Source organism: Tinamus guttatus, unplaced genomic scaffold, assembly GCF_059628265.1.
Source record: "Tinamus guttatus ecotype Peru unplaced genomic scaffold, ASM5962826v1 Tinamus_guttatus_pri_ptg000150l, whole genome shotgun sequence".
Classification (NCBI taxonomy): domain Eukaryota; kingdom Metazoa; phylum Chordata; class Aves; order Tinamiformes; family Tinamidae; genus Tinamus; species Tinamus guttatus.
In genome coordinates, this window is record NW_028288684.1 from 16,709,049 (window position 1) to 16,729,355 (window position 20,307).

The window sequence follows — 20,307 nt, forward strand, 5'->3', positions numbered from 1 at the left end:
GAGTGCCCAGACTGAAAGCAACCAGCTAAAATGTACGAGTTTCCACCACAACTACATAATGGCAGGTGATTATCACTGCTAGTATTATTATGGAGATATGGCCCAATGGGGAGTGTTTAATCTTCAGAAAAACTGCATTTACATTAGGATATTTCTGCTTTTGCTGGGCTGACATTGTAGTAATAATAAGGACATGGCTAATGTAATTACTGTAACTCCTAATGTAACTGGCTAATGTAATTCCTCCACATTTGTATTTTTCCCCACAAATGGATCTTTGAGAGTATCTGTGTTAAATGAAGAGTTACTTACTGATAAGTTGCTATCTTCTGTGCTGTAAGCATGGCCCAGTAAAATGCCTGTTCTACCTTCTTCAGGAGGCAGCCCATCAGAGCACAAAGGATATCCCGCTGGTGGTGCTGGAGATTTTCCATCTAGTTCCTGGTCATGGCCTCTATCAAGTTTATGAGAAGTGCTGCCACATTTTGACCCAATGATATCACCTTGGCCATATAAAGTAGGGCTACAGTTCCTGTGGTATCTACCAGCTGTGACCATAGCAGTCTGTTGAGATTTCATTTGCCATTCATCTTCATTTTGGAAAATCCTAAAATAGCAACAGAAATATGAAGTCAAAGTTTGAAAACCAGTTAAAACTACAAGCTATGGTAGCAAAGCCACTTCTTTTTTGTTCATTTATATAATTTTGATTAGTCAGATGTTCATTCAAACTGCTTCAAGCATCAAGTTATGGGCATAAGATTGTACTTCAGAAAATTGCAGCAATTTAGCAAGTTGCCTCCTGCCAGCTAGTTAATGTAAATGTCTGGCTGTACATTCTCTGTCTGCTTCAGTTGTGACTGAAATTATGCTCCTTTAAACCCTTTCAGTGGAGCTTAAGCTGACTAACCTTGATGTATAAATGCGGTAGGATAACAGCTGAAACCCAGATACACTTCAGGGATTTGAATAAATCAATGTTCCTCACCTATTCATTGCCAAAGGTTATCACCCCTTTAGCTCTTCAGTGGGAGAAGAGATGTAAACACCCTTCAGATATGCCTTGACAACTTAGTTTATGGTATAATAGGGTATAAGAGTGAACTTAGCCACACAAATACAAGGAGATGAAATAAGAAAATATTTTCTTATTAACTGAGACAGAAAATCATTATTAGTGGTCTAAATAATGAGTAAATTTTGATCTAACTATATCTTAAATATGTTCAAAAGGCTAGAATGTAAAATACATGTTTAAATAAAAATTAAATAAAAAACAGTAGAGGAGACTTTGACCCTGCACTTTTGCTTCCAACAGTAATTTAGTCACAGAATTAATGAGAACACAATGGAGGCTAATGTAAAAAATCAACACATACTTAAAATACATTTTTACCTGTGCAAGAACATGTTCTTGTAACAATAATTGAAACTTTCCAGACTACAAAAGTATTTGAAAGTATTTTATAACATTGTTCCACAACCTTGCATCCTGCTTACAGTGATCACAATGGAGGTCAAAGCATATTTGTGAATTCATTAGTAGTTTGTCAAGCAAAACCTGTTACGTTTAACTGCAGCTTAAGGAAGGTGAGCCATTTGTTTCCCATTCAAGATTTCTTCTTCTGACAGTAAACTCAACAATTCTGAAACCATATTGGTAAAGAGCGGAGAATTTTGAGACCGGCTTGCCCAGATGTTTGTTGAATTAGACTATTTCCTAATTGCATCTTTACTTGCATTATATATCAAAAACATACAAAACAAGAAGATTCAGTTATTTCAGATTCTATTACATTCCTGTTAGAATACTTCTGGCTATAGTAAAATTTCCCATTATACTGAAATCTAGTTGGAGATAAAAGAGAGATTTTTAATCTTGGAAGGTATTTAATACAGCATACTGAATACAACAGCTGTTTTAAGCCTACTCTATATCCTATCAATTGAAAAGATCCTAAAGCACTTTACTAACATGAAATGCAGACATAAAAGCTTTTGAAGACCAAGTTCTCTGCCACTAAAATACAGTTATTATGAATATTCAAGCATTGCTTGCTCTGTTCCAGGGAAACCAATAATAGTAATAAATAAAAGCCAAGCACAGAGAAAAAGGGCATTGCTTTCTTCAGAAAGATCACACCATCTTTTTCTAACCTTAGTTTAAATATTTACTGCTGGGAAAGGTTAGCTGTACAGTTTTAATGGATACTGCTTATACAAGAGCTCCCTGGTCCTAAAACTTGGGGCTGAATGAATACTATATAAATGAACAGTGCAGAATAGCTCAGAGATGTAATGAAGAATATATTTGATTATTTAAAAAGTACTGATTAAAATAGTCTGAATGTGACAAGAAAGGAAATTATAAGCATGACACTATCCTGATAATATAACTATTAGTGTTATTATTCATTGTAAGATAAAAGTCTCTGAGAAACCTTTCAGACTTTAAAGTCATCTGTTTACCTTTTCTTGGGCAGAATTTTCTTCTTTCCTTCTTGCTCTTCATTAAATAAATATTCTTGGCTCTTTTGGGCACAGAAGAAAATCCTTTATTTTCCGTCTATTTTAAAGTCCATTCTGTCTATTGTTTGGGTGAAGAGCAGCACTAAAAAAATGCCACGACTGAAGATAAATGGCATGAATAATAAAATCACAGACTTTTTTTCATCCTGTCTTCTGACCTTTCTGGAAGTAATTTCCTCTGTAAACCCACAGCAAAATGTTACGTGATCTGTGTGTGTGTGTTTTATTATTATTATTCCAAACTTGGTTCTCTATATATCTAATAACAGTTATTGCTGTGGTTTTATAGCTTACTTCACTAAGACCAGCATGTTCAAACGCGCTTGCCTATAGCTATCATGGCTTTTAGATGGCAAAGGTAGAACATACACTTGAACACACACACCCCCCACCACAAAAAAGGTGACCTGATTTTTTAAGGGCTCTACTTTTCCTGCTATAGCCCCTTGGACAGCTGCTGCTGCTGGCTATCTTCGAAGAACATGCCACCTACGTTAGGGTGCTTCGATACGGTGTTTTCTTAAACAGATTTCACAGTTTGGGTTTAAATTTCTGCCAGTTCAGAGCAAACTAATACCTAGAAACAGAGTTCTGGTCTGAATGCAAATGTGAATGTCTGCATTTTTCTTTTTTTCTTAATATGACCATTTGTTAGCATTGGCAATGCAGATTCTTGGCAACTGTGGCTGCATAACTTAAGATTTTCCTGTGTTTACCTTCATAGAGTATTTATCATATGCACACACTTCACAAAGATAATGTCACTGTTGACATGAAGACAACGTGGGACAAGAAGTGAAAGAGCTATAATAGCCTTGCAAAAGGAGTTTACATAGGTAGAACACATTAATCCCAACTCTCAAATGTGGAATCAGCCTGATCCTTCTGAAATCAATGACTTCAGCAGCACTAACCAAACTCCCAGCATAACTTGTGTTGCTTAACATGCCTCTTCTTGGAACTTTAATGAGCACAGCGTGCTCAGAATTAGTGTTTTGCTTTTGCCTGGTAAGTGTAACTTGATTTAAAAACAGAAAAGGGCTATAAAGTATTTTTCTGAAGAGACTTTTTGCTGCTTATAGTTCATCTGTTGCAATAACGGAGACCATGCTCAGTATGCCTGAGGTGTGTGACCTCCAGAGAGGGGAAAACCTCCTTAAAACACGTATGTCACACAGGACCCTTAGGAGATCCCTGCCTACCTTATCGGCCTGTTCCCAGGCCTTACCTCTCACTTTTGCCAGGTGATCAAAGTGCACTTTGCCTTGGCCAGTTACCTGATTTGTATATATGTTTATTATAATGAAGTAACCTTTAATTTGGAAACTCAGTTGCATGTTTGCATTTCCAAAAAAAAAATACATCTGTTCCCTCACGGAAAACCCTTTTCAATCCTGCCAAAATTCAAAACTACTCTCTGTGGCTATGCTGTAATTGAGGGATGAAAACTGCGGGGGTAGTGTATTAATATGACAATTAAAAATAAATCAATTATCCTACGTGCAAACAGTAATTAAACTGGCTACAGTTAGGATGTGGGCACAACCACTTTCAGCAAAAAGGTGCTACTCCTCCATATGCTACTCTGCAATATTTAGAAACTCTCTGTATATTGAAAGAAAGCAGAAATGCCCCTGAATCACCAATATAACCGTTGTCTGTCATCTCCTAAACTTTCTCTAGAGGTCTCCCCCCTAATTTATGACTGTGCCCATGCCTCAGACTCCAGTGCTGGTGGCGATGACGAGCCTAAGAACAGGACAGCACACAGTTAGTTGAGGACTAACCACTTCATTGCACTACTCCATTGTTCAAGCACTTCTAGGTTTCTGAATACAAATGGCTAAAACAAAAAGCATCTGGAAATTGCCATTTAAAACACAACTCTGAATCCCCCTACATGAACGCCACGACTTTTTTTACTACATAAAATAAGTGTTTTTTGCCCTTTCTCCAGTACCATAATTACCATGGAAACCGAACTGCAAATTAAAACACAAAAAACAAGGTTTATACTCACTAAAAAACCAGAACATACCCCAAAGTTAAATTCAACCAAAACAATCGCCTGCATTACCTGCATACATTTGATGCTAGGAAATTTAGTTGTCTGAGACAACCCTGCTTGGAAATGGTTAGATAACAGCACATAGAGGGCTCAGGCTCGAAAAGACTGGCAGGCTGGTGTGTATCTAAAATGCATGCAGAATTTGCACAGTTTTTAAAAGCTGTATATATGGTTATGGTAACTAAATAGCCTTTAATTTAGGAACTCAAATGCATGTCTAGATCCTGAAAAAACAGGCTCAGCACATCTGTTCCATCAGTGTATGGGCCATCATGCCCCTTAGATTCATGGATGATAATGACAAAAAGTCCTCTGCATCTTCAACAGCCCAATCATTCCTGTTTTCAACAGCCACAAATACTTTTTCCCCTCAAACCTAAGCAGGCAAATAAAGAGGCATTAATGCAGAATCTTCTTTCACTGCATATTTCTGGCTAACTTAAGTCTTCCTGATTTAAAAGGCTCTCAGTTGTGTCTATTGACCTCTAGCTTTGCATTTTTAAAATCTACTGAAATGCAGCACAAGTAAGTAGTTGAAACAATACTTCAAAAATGCTCAAACTCACTTTTCTTTGAAGTAGTTAATATTATTAACTAGAATCATGATTTAAAGTGTGTTCAGTAGCGCAGCTGAGTTTCTGCTCTGAGGAACAATGTTTGGCTCTCCAAGTTTTGGTTTAGTGGTCTTCGATGATCAAAATTCTACACATTGCCCCCATACTTGTATTCTCTGTTACACTTAAATTCTCATGAGTAATTTTGTAGGTCCTTTTGTACAGTAATTCCTTAGAAAATTGGGAAAATTTTACTTTTTCTTACTTAAGAATAGTGAAAGCATAAGCACAAACTTGCCATTCCCATACATACATACACACTTACAAACATGCACACACAAATAGTACCTAAAATTACTAAAAAGTAATTTCAGGCAAGACTGAGCCAATAGTGGATGACCTTTTATTACTCAGAAAGAGAATCATTTTACTTTTTGTCAAACTCTAAATGAGATTTACATTTTACATCTAAATGTTCAAAATCTTATCCTCTACAATTTTTGGCTCCGAATCATTTAAACTTTGCTCGACAGAGCTTTTTTACATTAGTGCTATATATTATGTAATGACAAAAATATTTCATTTTCTATTAATTTTACTCTCCTGGTCTGAGTAAAACACATTTAGTGGAGATTTTAATTTTCTTATTATTACTGCAGCACCATGATTATAATGTGTTTGAAGGTAATTCAATGATTCACTGAATACAAGGAATTAAGAAGGAAGAGCATAGCCACAATATGCTTTCTGTGATCACGAATATTGTTAAGTCTCATTATTTTTCCCTAAAAAAAGAGAAGTTTAATGTGATAATGATTTTTCAGGACAGCTGAAATTATGTTCATTTTAAAAATCAGGTCAGCCAAGAACACCAGACTTAGAGAACGCATTAAAACACATTTAAGGAAACTCCCAACAAATGCAACTAGCAGGCCACAAAGCTTTTCAGCAGGAGCTGTAGTTCAAACTGCTTATTAAGATAACCTCCTGCAGAGCAGTTTACCTCTCATGTTGGTTTGTATATCCTTCATTGTCTTGTTTTTATTTGGCAGTAGAAATATATTCTGGTTTGCAAAACTTGGAGCAAAGATTAACTTAAACAAGCAGCGTATGTCTATTTTTAAATGCTTAATATTAGAAGTATTAAAATAATAATCAAATATTTCTTGGGCTTTACTTATTGCCAAATTCAGTTAGCTAAAAATAAGTAAAAATTCTTACAAATATACTAAGTAGGTGATCTTTATTATAGAATTCAGACACAAAAAAGGAAGTGGAAACCTGTACTCTTTGTTGACTTATTTACTGAGAAATGATTATAAGATTTTGAAATCAGATAAATCTTTTCACATTGAACTAGCTGACATACATATGTTGTAATTAATCTCTCCTTAATCTAGCTACTTCTGATTCAATCCACCATGCATGGTTTCCACACAAAGGGGCCAGTTTGTAGCCATCCAAAATGAGGTGTATAAAGGTTCATGGGCATCTAAGCGGATTTTTTCTTTTTTGCACATGTTCAGCAGGTCCTTCATACACATTTTATTCATTTGGAATCTATTTAAGCTCATTTTTTTAAATGCAGATCCATCATTCCACATCTAAATATATCCAGTTGGAATACTTCAATTCTAAACAAAATATATAGATATGAACCAAGGATTTTGTACAGAGAGACTCAGTTACAACTACAAATGACTTCTCCTCACACCCGAACTCCCTTTGTTAGAAGACAGTAGAGAGATGGGAGAATTGGTGAATTTGACTGCAAGCAGATATATTTAGGTTACAGTGGAATCCAAACTATTGGATTCTTAGAATCTATCAGTTGGCCTTAATAATCTCAAATTTGAAGTCAACTCCTCTTTTAATCTATGCTGCATTTTTGCCATCATATCCCACAGTATTTGAACTGCATCCTGTCTTACGTTCTATCTGTGTTTTTTGGGAACCTGAAATATGTGGAGATATCTCCATGTTGCAGTTGTTGCTCTGGTTAGCTGTTGAACTATGATGCCTGGCCATGCTCAGGAATTTTGATTTGCTCTGTGAACTTCTTGTCCTCATAGGTGGCTTAACAGCCTCTCTCAGCATCCCCTCAGCCATTTACCTAATTTTCCAGCTCATGCCCAACATCTTTTTCTGCCTTAGACTTGCTTCATTTGTACTATTTTGTTAAAATAATGTTTCTGTTGCTTGTTGGTAGACTATGACAAGTAGAAAACACATTGGCTTTCCTTTTGGCTCTGGATGGCTGTCTAGTGTGGTAGAGGAGACTGTCTACTAAATGACACGACACTGGTCCGGCATTCTCCCAGGCTGTGAACCCTGGTTGACTTCTCACCATGATCTGATAGATGCTACTCCTTGCTTATCTGTTCAGTAAGTTTTCTGTTGTCTGTTGTGCCGTAAGTTTTGTAGTACAGCAACTGCCAGTGAAAGAGCAGTTATGCATCCCAAAGATTTGTGAGAAAAGGAGTTGTGATGACAGGAGAGGCACCACATCATGCCTAGAGGCAAAGACTAGACACAGAGGAAAGGTAAAGAGAGGTATAGAAGGCAAGGAGAAGTCTTCCTCATGACAAAGATCTATTTGACGTGACACGTGTTGACTGCCTTTCTAAAGCATAACTGGCCATCTGATCTCAGGGAGCTCCACTACACCTGGAGGAAAGCAGCTAATTTGAGTAGCAGAAAAAGTGCATTTTGGCCACCTGACTTAAGGGAGACATATGGGCCAATGGAACCTGCTCAGGAACTTGCCCAGGAACTTGCCCAGGACTCCACCCCTCATCTCAGCTCTGTAAGCCCTCCAATTTGAGAAGAAGAGTCAGCTTGCTAGCAGTTCCTCTCACTTCTAAAGGTAATGAAAAATCCTTTCAGAGCAGGAAGCTGGAAAGCTCATGTAAATGCAAAGCACAGCTTTATTTATTTTATAACTATTGAAGTCTGAAAGAACTGAGTTTATCCAGCCTTTCCATGGTAATGACATTCATATACAATGCCAGGAGCAGATCTCTGCTCACCTTATCTTATTAAAAATAACTTGTATTGTATCTAGATGACACTCTCTAAATTTCAGGGAGGAATTACAGAAAGGTGCTTCCTTTCTGTGGCAAGAGGATAAGCACAGGAAAGAACTACAGAATAATTAACAGTCAATGAGTTCTTTTCTCTTTTCCAATAGCCAGCAATTAGCCAAGATTCCTTTTAGAGATCATACTGATCTGAAATTATTCCTCATATAACACAGATGAATCCAAGCTTTCCCTGGAGACATGGCTCTATTTGCTGATTGGCATATTTGTCATAAATGCAACCACATCTCTAGAAACTGTATTGGAAGAATTGCACGCTCAGATAACAGTATTATGTAGGTCTAGGACTGCCCATTGCTGCTGGAAGGACTGTATTTACAAGTAAATACCAGAGTCCTTAAGCTCCCCTCTCTAAACAGAGTATCACCAAGGCTATTTTGAACCAAAATATTACTATATGCCTCACATACAGACATAATGGAGCCAAGGCATTTTGGCTGAATTTGAGCCAGGGGGACCAACCCAATTCTTCAGGCATGAAGATAGGCATGAAGAGAATGCTATTTTGTAGGAACCCTTTTGGTAAACCTTTAATAATAGGACTTGGATAATCTACACATCATAATTCATCTTTAGATGTAGCTGTGACATTCCATAAGCCAAATTCTTGCATTTGCCCGAGTTAAACAGCATTCTAATTCAAGATGGGGATGCTAAAGCATTTCACATGACAAATAATATCACTGAGCTCTTTGAGCATTACCTGCAAACCTGCCTATTTCAAAGCTATGCAAAATAAAATGCACTTTTCATCTGTCCCATATGTTTATAGTTATATATCTTTATATTTTTTAAGAAGTCATGCATATACATTGCTGTTGGTAAATTATTTTGTGAGGAAGGTTCTGAAATTGCCTGTATCTAAACATTCTCACAGCATGGTATTCTCATTTAATTTTAGGGAAAGAGCTGAATAATGCAGAACTATTGGAAGGAAATGTGGACCCTTTGGTTTCTTGACTTAATAAGGACACACTTCAGTTATGGTTGTTATTAATGTTATTATGCTTTCTGTACATGAGATCATGGAGCAAAAAATGGATAGTTATTTACTTCTATTCTTCTACCTATCCAAATAATACTCTATCATTTCCCCTCATAGCTCAACATGGTAATGTGAAAAGCTAGTACCAGACTATTTAATATTTTCCTAGCTAGCTTCTCACTTTGACTGCAGGATAATTTAAGATTGATAAACTACTATTTTTTTTTTATTGTGGAATATTGTTTCTCTTAGTGTTGTCACGCAGGAAGATCCAAGTGCAAATAAAACACTGTAGTTGTGTGCATTCTTCAATAAAGTTCATATAAATAGCTTGGAAAGCTAGACGTAGTCTGATAACTAGGTTAATCAGAGTTCTGAATGAAGAGAAACAGAAAAAGAGTTTGACCTTAGGTGTTTCCAAAAAAACTTAGAGAAAGTTTCATGTATGTGTAGAGTCTGCAATATTACCTCTCTTCCTTTTCTTGCATCTTTGAATGAGTTTGGTAGCTGTGCTCTGTTTCCTTGTATGTATCCATGGCATCCAGTATTGATGCTTCTGTGTTATTTCGTAGTTTAATGAGACTATTTCGTAATCTTATATTCTCATGACCCAGTTTGTAAATGGGAGCTGTGTAACTTCCATGTTTTTGATTAGATAAATCTATACTCTGTGAAAGGAGATGAAATCATCATTAAATGGGCATTATTTCACAATAAGTGGATATTAATATTTTCAACAAGAAAACCTAAAGCAATGTTCTATGTTAAAGACAGAGATGCCACATATAATCATGCAGCACTTACAGCAAAGAAATAGAATTGCCTCCAAAAGAGAAAAAAAAAAAAAGAAAAAGAAAAAAGAAAAAGAAAAAGAAAAAGAAGATAGAGAGAAGGGATAACAGCTTGTGTAGCACATTAAAACAAATTAAAATTTCTCAGCAAACAGTGCATTCAAAATATTATTTTTGCAAATTCATCACTTGCTTTGTAAAACCTATGACATAAAAGCAACCATAACATCTCAAGCTGTAGCTGTTTCAGCTGTATTGCTCCTGCCAATAATGATGCCACCAGAAATAACCAAAATAATGAGAAATTCATTACTATACTAGATATAAGGTATATCTAAAGGCACATTACAATATCTATGTGGAGATATTCAGGCTAGGTCTGAGTGACCTATCCCATTCCTTTCTTGCACTACCACCCCTTTCATGAAGTCCCCGTGGCCCATCTGAGTTATAATTCTGCCTCTCTGACAAATACTTCATTTCACGGTGTAAATACATTCCTCCTAACAGCATACTGTCAGCCATAGGAAAATATCTCAAAAGACTTGTCAAATTATGCTAAAAAAAAAAAGGCCTTTTATTTGTGTCCTTTTATGTATTTGGGGGTCTACATTATTCTTTTGAAGACCAGTAATTTATGAAGATTAAGCACCTGGCTTTGGTGTATCACCAGCACAGAGAGGTGCGGGTGGTTATGTCTCTACCAAATAGGACTCCACTGTGCAAAGGCCGGTCCCTTTCTTGCGCCAACTGGTCTGATGTTATCTCTTCATACAAACCTTGCCTTGCTTAGCTGGTTAAGGAAGGGTGGTGGGGAAGTCTTTTGCCAAAGAATAGGGGGATAAGGCTCAGCTATGTCTGCCACAGGGATAGCAGAGGCACAACAGAGCAAGGCAAGAGCTGAGTCCCCTCATCCTCTACCAGCCAGAGCAGAAGGAGCAGGGTTATCCTGGCATGAAACCCAAAGGGGTCACTCTGCGCGATGCTGCATGACTCCGCTCAGCACTGAAGGGAGGTTTTGTGCCATGCTCTGCTGTGCAAATATATCTGTAAGAATCTCTGCCATTCCTGCAGTTCTACCATCCATACACCTTATACTCTTTAACGTTTAGATCCTCAGAACACTCTAGTGAAGTAGGAAAACACTATTAAGTCCACCAATGCATCACATTGGTATCTGCAGCAACCCTGGTGTATCTAGTAACTGGATGTTTCTGTTGCAGTTAAAAGTCACGATGGCTACAAGAATTCTTGTCCTGTAACAATACTTTGTCTCAGGGAAGGATGTTGTCGTGGCAAAGAATGACACATACACATAATAATAAATCAGATGTATACATATGGATGTATAGATAAAAGGTCATTGGGGGACCTATCTGCTAGTCTGAGGAAATGGAATAACATGATCTTTTTTTTCCAAGGCATGTGTCAGTTTGCAATAACCAGGCTATGAATCCCCCCCAAGATGTTTCTACAAGCAACATTTCTGTCTTTTTCTGGTGACAGATACAATAACTATAGATGGTCTGTGTGTAGGAGGGGTTTTTAAGCTGGTTTGTGATAGGCAGTGTTGTAATATTTATACCTGCATAAGCTATTATTCTGCATGATTATATGGCATATGTTTCCATGAATTAAACTAGCCCCTCTTTGAAGAGAAATAAATCTTAAGCTATGAAAATAAGTTGCCAAATGTTATTGGCATTTCTTATAGTAATATTTAAATGTCATAGCAAAAGAGGGCAAAGAAATGAAAAAGGGACATCTTTTTGTAGATCTCGCATAAGTCTGCGAGAATTATGACAGTTAAAACAAATATTTTGTGAAATAAGTGAAACCTCTTACAAGGTATATGTCCTCACAATATCTTTAGAGTCTAGACAAAGTTATTTAAAATTCTACCTTATTGCAGTTAAGGTCAAAATCATTCCTAACTGCACAAGTCTGCAGGCTATGTGTGAATACCACTTGTTTTTGATTATGCTGCACAATTTTTGGATGGTACACAGTGTGATTATAGCAATCCGTGGGTTTGGACATACCTTTGGCCCTCACTCCTTTTTCTTTACAATCTAGGAATGTCTAAATCTGCCATGATCTCAATCTACATTTTCCAGAAATATAAAAAATTACCATGTGTCTTTTACACTCCTGGTTTTCCATCATCTCTTTTAGATGTGTATTTTCACATTTGACAGCTTTGTATCTGAAATCCAACAACTGGGAAAAGATCAAATTCTTAGTTACAACTAGGAGCAGTTTAAATTCTTAGTAGAATACAAGCATGTTACAGTTCACCTGAAAGAACAATGAGTATAGATATGTGTAATTTCAATATTGCGCTTTACTCAAAACATGCAAAACGAATTATCCAATTACAAATTTTACAGCTCTGCCGATGAAAACAACAGCAAGAGGGGTAATTTTCTTTTAACAGTTAATGCAAGTAATTATCAGTAACATGGGACAGAGTGACCTGGGCTAGTTTTGCCTGCGTGCATACCTGTTGTTTTGCTAACAATTTGTCTTTTATCTCTAACTCCATTTTTAACTGTCTTTCCAGAAGACTGGCTTTCTCCATGATAGTTGCTATAGTGATCTCCTTCTGATGAAGCTCTTCTGTCAGGTCAGAGATTTCTGTCCTCATTCTTTCCTGCTCAGAGCAATGGGACTGCTCCTCTTGATAAAGATGGTCTCTTATCTGCAGCAAATATGTTTCAAAAAGAGAAAATGTTGTGCTGTAAATATGATTGCATCACTTGTCATCAACTAGAGACTTTTTTTGCTGTCTGCTTCCAGGACACCAACCTTATAACTAAATCAGATATTTTTGAGATTTTGTAATAAAATGTCTTGATGAGTCAGAGCACATAGTTTTACTTTTTTTACTACTTCTTACAACCATCAGTAGCCTTTTCCTTTCCCTATTTAATGTTAAAAATGAACAAAATAACAGGTATTTGAATTAACTATTAGAAATAATGTAATAAAAATAATGTAACTTTAATAATTGGAATTTATGACAAACAATGCCCACAAAAATGTCCACTAAATGTACCTAAGCATCATTTACAAACTCCTAAATTAATTCAGGCTATGTTAAAAATATTTTAAACTAAATTAATTTAGAGAATCTCTAATGAGAAACTTTATTTGAAAGAAAGAAGTTTAATACAGTAATCACTTTGGGAGAATTTTGGCTACCATTATATGTAAAAATTAAGGTCAAGTTATCTGCATTATATTCTATCCAAATAATTCTCCAAAGAATCAACAGTGATGATTGTTTTCATAATCTTTCTACTAATAACAGTTTAATATGATAGATTTTCATCTTATATAAAAAGCATAACTACAAAATCCAGCCTAGCTGCTTTCAAACCTATTTTAATAATTTCTCACAGTACTGCGTGCAACAGTAACAGATGGTATTTCATTTTCATTTATGCAAACTACGCAAAAATCCTAGAATTGTAAACAAATAGATGTAGATGTAAAAATCTGAGAGCTACATCGTGACTGCTATGCCAGAACTGCAGCAGGATCCGAGCCAGCAGTGTCCAAATACAGATGTTCCTACTTACATTCACTACTCAAAGTACCACATGCCTCTAAGAAGAGCTCTTGGCACCCTCTAAACCAGACGCATTTTGGCCTGGATTTGCCATAGTGGGTTGTACGAGACGACCTGCTGGTATACCTTATGTGTGAGACCCCCTACAGCCTACTACTTACCTCCTAGAGCCTATTTATTATCCACAGCTGTCCTTGAATCACACAGAATCAGACTATTGATTGTGCAGCTGCTCATTTACTCCCAGGAATACAACATCTATGTAAACTCTTGCTCTCCTTCTATAACTACAATATATCCTCCTCCTCTCTTCTGCATAAGCACATACCCAAGGTCAGTATTTTGTTTTAAAATTCTGTATTGGAGTTAAGATCAGAAAATACTTAAGAATATGAAATACCTTGTTTTGCTCTTCTCGTTGGCTTTCTTGACTTTCTACTGATGCTAAAAACTCATCATTTTTATTTTCTGGTTGCTCAGTAAATTGTACACAAGGTGATTGATGCCTTTAAGTAAAAAATAATCCATGAAACATGCAGGAAGTTCAGCTTACAGTATCTTGTCTTCATTGCAAAACTGGGAAAGACCTGCTCTCTGACTAAAAAAGCAAAAGATTTGGCTAAGACAAGATGGATTTGGGGAGATTTCTAGAGAGTAAGGATAATCCAAGTGTGTTCAGAATGAATTCTGAAATCTTTTGTAAATTAATATTTCGTATAATCTCAAATACCTATGGCAGAATATTCACCTATTAGATAAACCATTAAAAATATCAAGATTTTACTCGAAAGAGGGTGGGGACAATCTTAAACACTCTATTTCCAAAACATTTTAATACAAAGAAAAGGAAAGACACTCTTAAGCTTTTAAATAGCAATAAATAAAATAAACTTACTTGTACATATTTAACTACCATAAAAGCATTTTAACAGATTTAGCACATACTGCCTGCAATTTTGTCATATATAATTGCTAAAGAAAATATTAATTCAAAAGTTGTTTGGAATCTGACATTGAATCTAGAGTATCTTTTTAAACAGACGCAATTTAAATCAAACAGAAAAAAAAAATTATTACCTCAAAACTTCGTAATTTAGGGTACTTGGTAATTTAAATACTACCTTTAAGATACATACTTTATTTGAATTTCCTGCATATCTTTGTGCTCTCTGATCTTCAATAATTCTGTATGCAGCTGTTGGCATTCCAGCTGGATCCCTCTCCAGAGGGCATCCCGTGACTGCAGCTCATTTTTCATCTCTGAAAAGCCTGCCTCCATGTTCTAAATAACAAATATACAAATACATAGGTAAATAAAATGAGATAGCAGTTGCTCAAAATGCCATATTTTGACACTTTTTTTTCCAACTAACATCTAATTTTTCATATTTGTATAAAGCATGTATGAAAGAAAAAGTTAAAAAGTTGCTTCTGTTCTGAGTCATATTTTCGAAGAAAGAATGGCTTTGAAAAGGTTTTCTTATGTTAGCTCCTTTTTCCAGAAATGTCATTAAAAATGTAATATTGAACATTCTTTAGCTTTTACAGTGTTCCAATGCATCAGGCTGTTGGACTTTCATAAGGAAACCTCCTCTAGAAGTTATTGACCATAATAAATGCCTGCAAAATACATAGTTTGCTTGTTTTTATAGGGTCTAGACTTCATTAGTGTGCTTCACATGCAGCATTTAATGCCATAAGTAACATGTATTTTTGTATTTTCTTAATAGCATTTCCACCTCTATAAATTGAAAACTGGGAAGGGCAGGATTAGATGTAGATCTTTGGTAAATGTTGCCTGGCACCTTGGAGTTGTTGTGTATAGACTGATGTATTTAGATAATGTACGTGCTCAGTCACCTCCAAAACTAGTCCTATGTGCATGGACATAGTAGTTTATTTAAATGGATATCACCAGATTTTCAAACAACCACAAAAAGATTTTTCTATCCACTCTATTTCACCTCTTATTTCTGAATAAGAACGTGACAGAAAACTTAAAGATACATGTTATATCTGAAATTATAAAACCTGAATTCCTATAGTAATGAAGAAAAATATCCTACATATGTACTAAAGATATAACTTACAAATATAACCCACAAGTGACAAAAGTAGCAACAATAGTCAAATCATTGCAATAATAATAACCAGAGAAAGTTGATTTATCCAACACCCACAAACTTAATCCAAAACACCACTCCAGGTAAAAGCTTTTTCAAGGCTGTTGATTTTTTGCCTTAGAAATACTACACTAAAAATGCTAGTATTTTTCAAAACATCTTCATTTTATTTCAGTAGCATTCCTAAGTTTAAAAGCAAAAATAAAGCTTTTCAACTCTCAAAAGACACCTCTCAAAAATAAAATAAAAAGGAAAAGGAATCCAGAAAGGCAAGCAAGAAACTTCAAAGGTTTATTTTCCTTAGAGGTCCTAGAGCCTCAGATTAGAATGACCTTCTTTCCAGGGGACCTGTGGTTTCCCCTTGGCTGAAAGGGCTGCTGTAGAGAGATATGAAGCACTTTAGGGTTTTGGTAGGGACTGCACATCCTGATTCATTTATCATCTCCTTTGATAAATTAGGCTGAGAGAGCGTTTTAAACCCTGAAATACATACCTGGACATATTCATATGCAATAAAGCTTAACAAATTCCTTAAGCATCTGCAAGCATTAGTCTATGATCATCATAATGTCATTTACAATCAAGAAATACCCATGATAATACTCATATACTAGAATTTAGGGGTGCTGCTCCTCTGATTTGATCATGGTTAAGGGAAATGCTGCACAGCTGTGTGGTGGAAGCTGGATCACCTGTGGCAGACCACAGGCATCCTACTTATTTGCATAAAATGAATTTCCTTCAGTAATTTATAACAATAACAGGAACAACAGCAGCCACAGCAATAATAATTAAAACATAACTTCAAGTCAATAGTTTCACAACGTATCGCTTTAGAAAAATCATTTAGAAACATGTTACTATTAATTTAGGAAATTTCCATTACACTTAGTTTGAATACCAAGATGAAAATTAATTGAACCAGAAAACTTTAAGTTTTGTTTAGAAAACTTAAAATGAAAGTTTTTTTTTCCCAGAAACTGTTTTATTTCAAGTTGAAGGATTCTTGTGTTTTCTGCTATAAAATTTTGCTTCAACTAGCCCATCAGGCTGGATACCAAGAGGAAGTCTCAAAAAATTTCCTGATTAGCTCCTGTCCTAACACAACTCGAAGTTGTTTAACTTCTTGGAGTATGATGTGGTTTAATTTCTATATAAATTAGCCTCCAGTAAATGACCTGTGCAGACCTTCAAGCATTGTGTGTGATATTATCAGGCTCCCTCTCCTGGGCCTATATGTGTGCCTGCAGTTATGTTTGTCAGACAGGTTAGAGAAACAGTTTGCAGTCTCTGTGCCTTCTAAAATTAGTATTTTCTGCGCAGTCAACCAAGTGGCTCTCTATATATTACATTTTATTATTGCTTTCTTGCCAATTAATGGTGCACAAAGAACAGTTGGAAGTAGTCATAGGCCCAGAAGCCAGCTGGGCCATGATACCGGCCTCCTGCCTACTGCTCCCTCCCTCTCCCACACCAGGCCGAACTCCCCTGTCCAGCCCGCACTTCTCCAGCCCGACCTGCTTCCTCCTCTACAAGAAGCCCCACGTATTTTCACCATTTACCTATGGACTTTACCTTCTGCAGCTCCCAGCAAATGCAGCTTTTCTAGTGAACACAGCAGGCATCCATCCCACAGCAAGGTCACAGTTGTTCTGTAACTTGCTGTCCCTTATGCACAACAGCCTCCTTTCTACTTCTTCAATGCTTCCAAGAACTCCTGTTTTCCATCATACATTTCCAAAAAAATCATCTTGCTTGAACATTTTCTTGAAGATGACTCAATGCCACCTACCTTCCACGTATCCTCCAGCCCTACAAATCCCCTACAAATGCTATGTTTTGTTCTGCTCCACATTCGAATCCCTTTTTCTAAACAAAGTGATTTAGCCACTTTTTATGGCAGCCTTTAATAGATCCCAGAGCAGAATTTTCTAGTTGCACACCCAAAAGGCAGAAATGTATACCGCAAACTTGCCTATAGGTAAATGACACAGTAACCTAATGGGCAAATAAAGTGTCACATGCACAAAACTTTGCTGTTCTGACTAGCTGAAATTAAACTCGACCCCATATATCTTAATTGCTATAAAGTATATCACAAATAAAGTGACAACTTTACAAGTAATGTACTTAGTAAAACAGATCATCTATCTTGAGAGAGATAAGTCACTATAGGCTATTGAATACATCACTGAGTGTTTAAGTGCTCAAATAAATAAGCAAATATGAGTTACAAAAAAGAGCTGTCCTCCTCTGCCTTGGACATAGCTAACAAAAAAGGGTTTAAAAATCCTATATAAACTATATAAACCCATATAAAATCCTATAAAAATTCTATATATCTTGACTGAATTCATAGATCACCAAAAGAAGATTCTCAAATGGCTATCTTCATACATCAGTTAAGTTAAAAAATGGTAAATAGGGGTAAGATAAAAGCCTGATGGATTTTCACATGGTTGGCGACTTAAAAATACATTGCACTACAAGGTCTACTTACAGTAATAAAAGTATACTGCATGCTTTGCTATATATATATATGTATATATTTGTTTAGTGACTATGGCATGGTGTACAACTATGTATAAACCAGATAAACAGAGTTCATAAGTCATGTATACACAACAAACCAAATGAATGACACTGAGTTTCTGCGAACGGTACAGGAATAAGAAAGGTATGAAAACCTAGATAAACAGACAAGAATAAAAGATACTACTGTATATCCAACTTATTTTTGTTTCCTCTTATGTGTTACCAAAAAAAGATGTACCATTTGTAGCTCATTCGGTGTTCCTGCAAAGAATGTGCCTGTGTCTCTTCCCTAAACCTCTCCGCGCAATTTTTTAAAGTGTACTCCTAGGAAATTAATGCTTCAACATTAATTCTACTGTAAACATAGTAAAGAAAAAAAAATGGCATTACCTGGCATTGTTTTTGGTACATTTTTAGATCCTCCTGGAGCTTTAGGTTTTCCTCTTCAAGCTTATTCCTGTTTATTGCTATTTCATTCACGGTTGCCTTTAGCTTTTCAATAATTAACTCATCCTTTGCATTTTTGGGCTGGGCGGTGGTGATTACATCTTCCTGGTTTTGCTTCTTACTGCTTATTTGGAACTGATAATTCTGAGTCTGTTTCTAAAAAAGAAGAAAATCTTCTCAATGAAATTAAATAATTCTATGTAAATTTTAGGACTAACCCATTTCTACTGAACTCATAAAAGTATTTCCATCCCTTTTACCACCATCTGCTCAGAAAATATGGCAGAATTGGAATAGTGTGCATGCTATTTCTCCACTGGGTATTCCCTTTTTTGTCCTCAAGTTCCTTGCCTTTACAGGGAAAAATAATTGGGAAACTTTCAAGTGTGCATAATTTTTCAGGTGTTTTTCTCCTCTGCTGTATAATTCCCTAGTCCTAATGCAACCTCAAATGTGCAAAAGGTGACCTACTCATAGCAGTTAACTATATAAAAAATGAGATAAAGGTTTCTCTGTGATATGTCGATCTCAGTAGGAGTTGTGCATGTACGCTTCAGGATAGATATTAACCTTTGACTAGAAAGCTACTATCACATAGTTCATGTATAAACAGCCCAGTTATTTACTACAGTAATTGTACTTTGATATCATTATCCATAATCTTGGGAAAGGATTATTTCCACATTCATCATCTTTGGAAGCAGTCACACACTCCCTCCAGTTCCTTGTACTGATTAAAAAATCTGAGAACCAAAACTACAGGAAATTGGTATTGGTGGTATTTGTCAAATTGCAGGCATTGTGAAGAAACACAATTACTATGGTAACTGTTTTTGCTGTTTAAAAAATAATCCATATGGATTCATCTACTGGGAGATTAACAAACAGCAATCATCTTCCAGAAGACTGAGAATTAGCTGAAAAGCAGCAACAAAATATATTCTGCAAACCATAATCATGTCTAGAGTTCAAGCTGAGCAAGAAAATTTACATTAAAAATCAACAAGGTACCATATTTTATTAATGGAGACTGCAAAAAGGAATGCTTTAAACAACTTCTAATATCACTATGTTCTCAGCAGTTCTGTGGGCTGAACTCCTAAGCAGAACTGACCACTGGCTGCACATTAAACAGAAAGCCTAGAGAAACTTGCAGATAAGTTTAGTTAATATAGATAACAAATTAAAGTTGGACATATCATAATGGAGTTGGACATATCATAATGCCAAAAGTAACCTCTGAAAAACACAGTCCATCTGGGCAAAGATGAGCTCAGTTTATATGTCTTTCAATTTAGGATGTGATGATCCATCAGATTTATATATAACTGCTATATTTAAGCTTACCTGCTTTCTTATATAAATCTGAAATCTATTAATGGAAATAACGTGAACCTCAACAAAAAAATGTGGGTGACAACCTTATGAAAACTCCATTTTGACTTGTCCAATTGTATGATCACCTCAACATGCATCAAATTTTATAGTGAAAATCCTACTTTTTTCATCAGACCTATGCATGAAAATTCAGTAATTCAGCATCTATAAACCAAATTTAACTACTAGCCTTGGAGACTCTAGATATGGAAAAAAAAACCTC

The 20,307-nt window shown here is 35.9% G+C and overlaps 1 protein-coding gene across 1 annotated transcript in view; it reads right to left on the reverse strand.

The window, feature by feature from the left end:
* The window catches only part of DEUP1 (deuterosome assembly protein 1), a 39,839-nt gene that overhangs the window by 5,105 nt on the left and 14,427 nt on the right, over positions 1-20,307 (reverse strand). The window contains exons 7-13 of the mRNA XM_088522138.1: positions 18,651-18,863; positions 14,739-14,884; positions 14,003-14,108; positions 12,532-12,729; positions 12,162-12,248; positions 9,706-9,905; positions 313-607 (exon numbers count right to left, since the gene is read on the reverse strand). Coding sequence (XP_088378264.1) covers positions 313-607; positions 9,706-9,905; positions 12,162-12,248; positions 12,532-12,729; positions 14,003-14,108; positions 14,739-14,884; positions 18,651-18,863 — 1,245 coding nt within the window. The remainder of the gene's footprint in view (positions 1-312; positions 608-9,705; positions 9,906-12,161; positions 12,249-12,531; positions 12,730-14,002; positions 14,109-14,738; positions 14,885-18,650; positions 18,864-20,307) is intronic.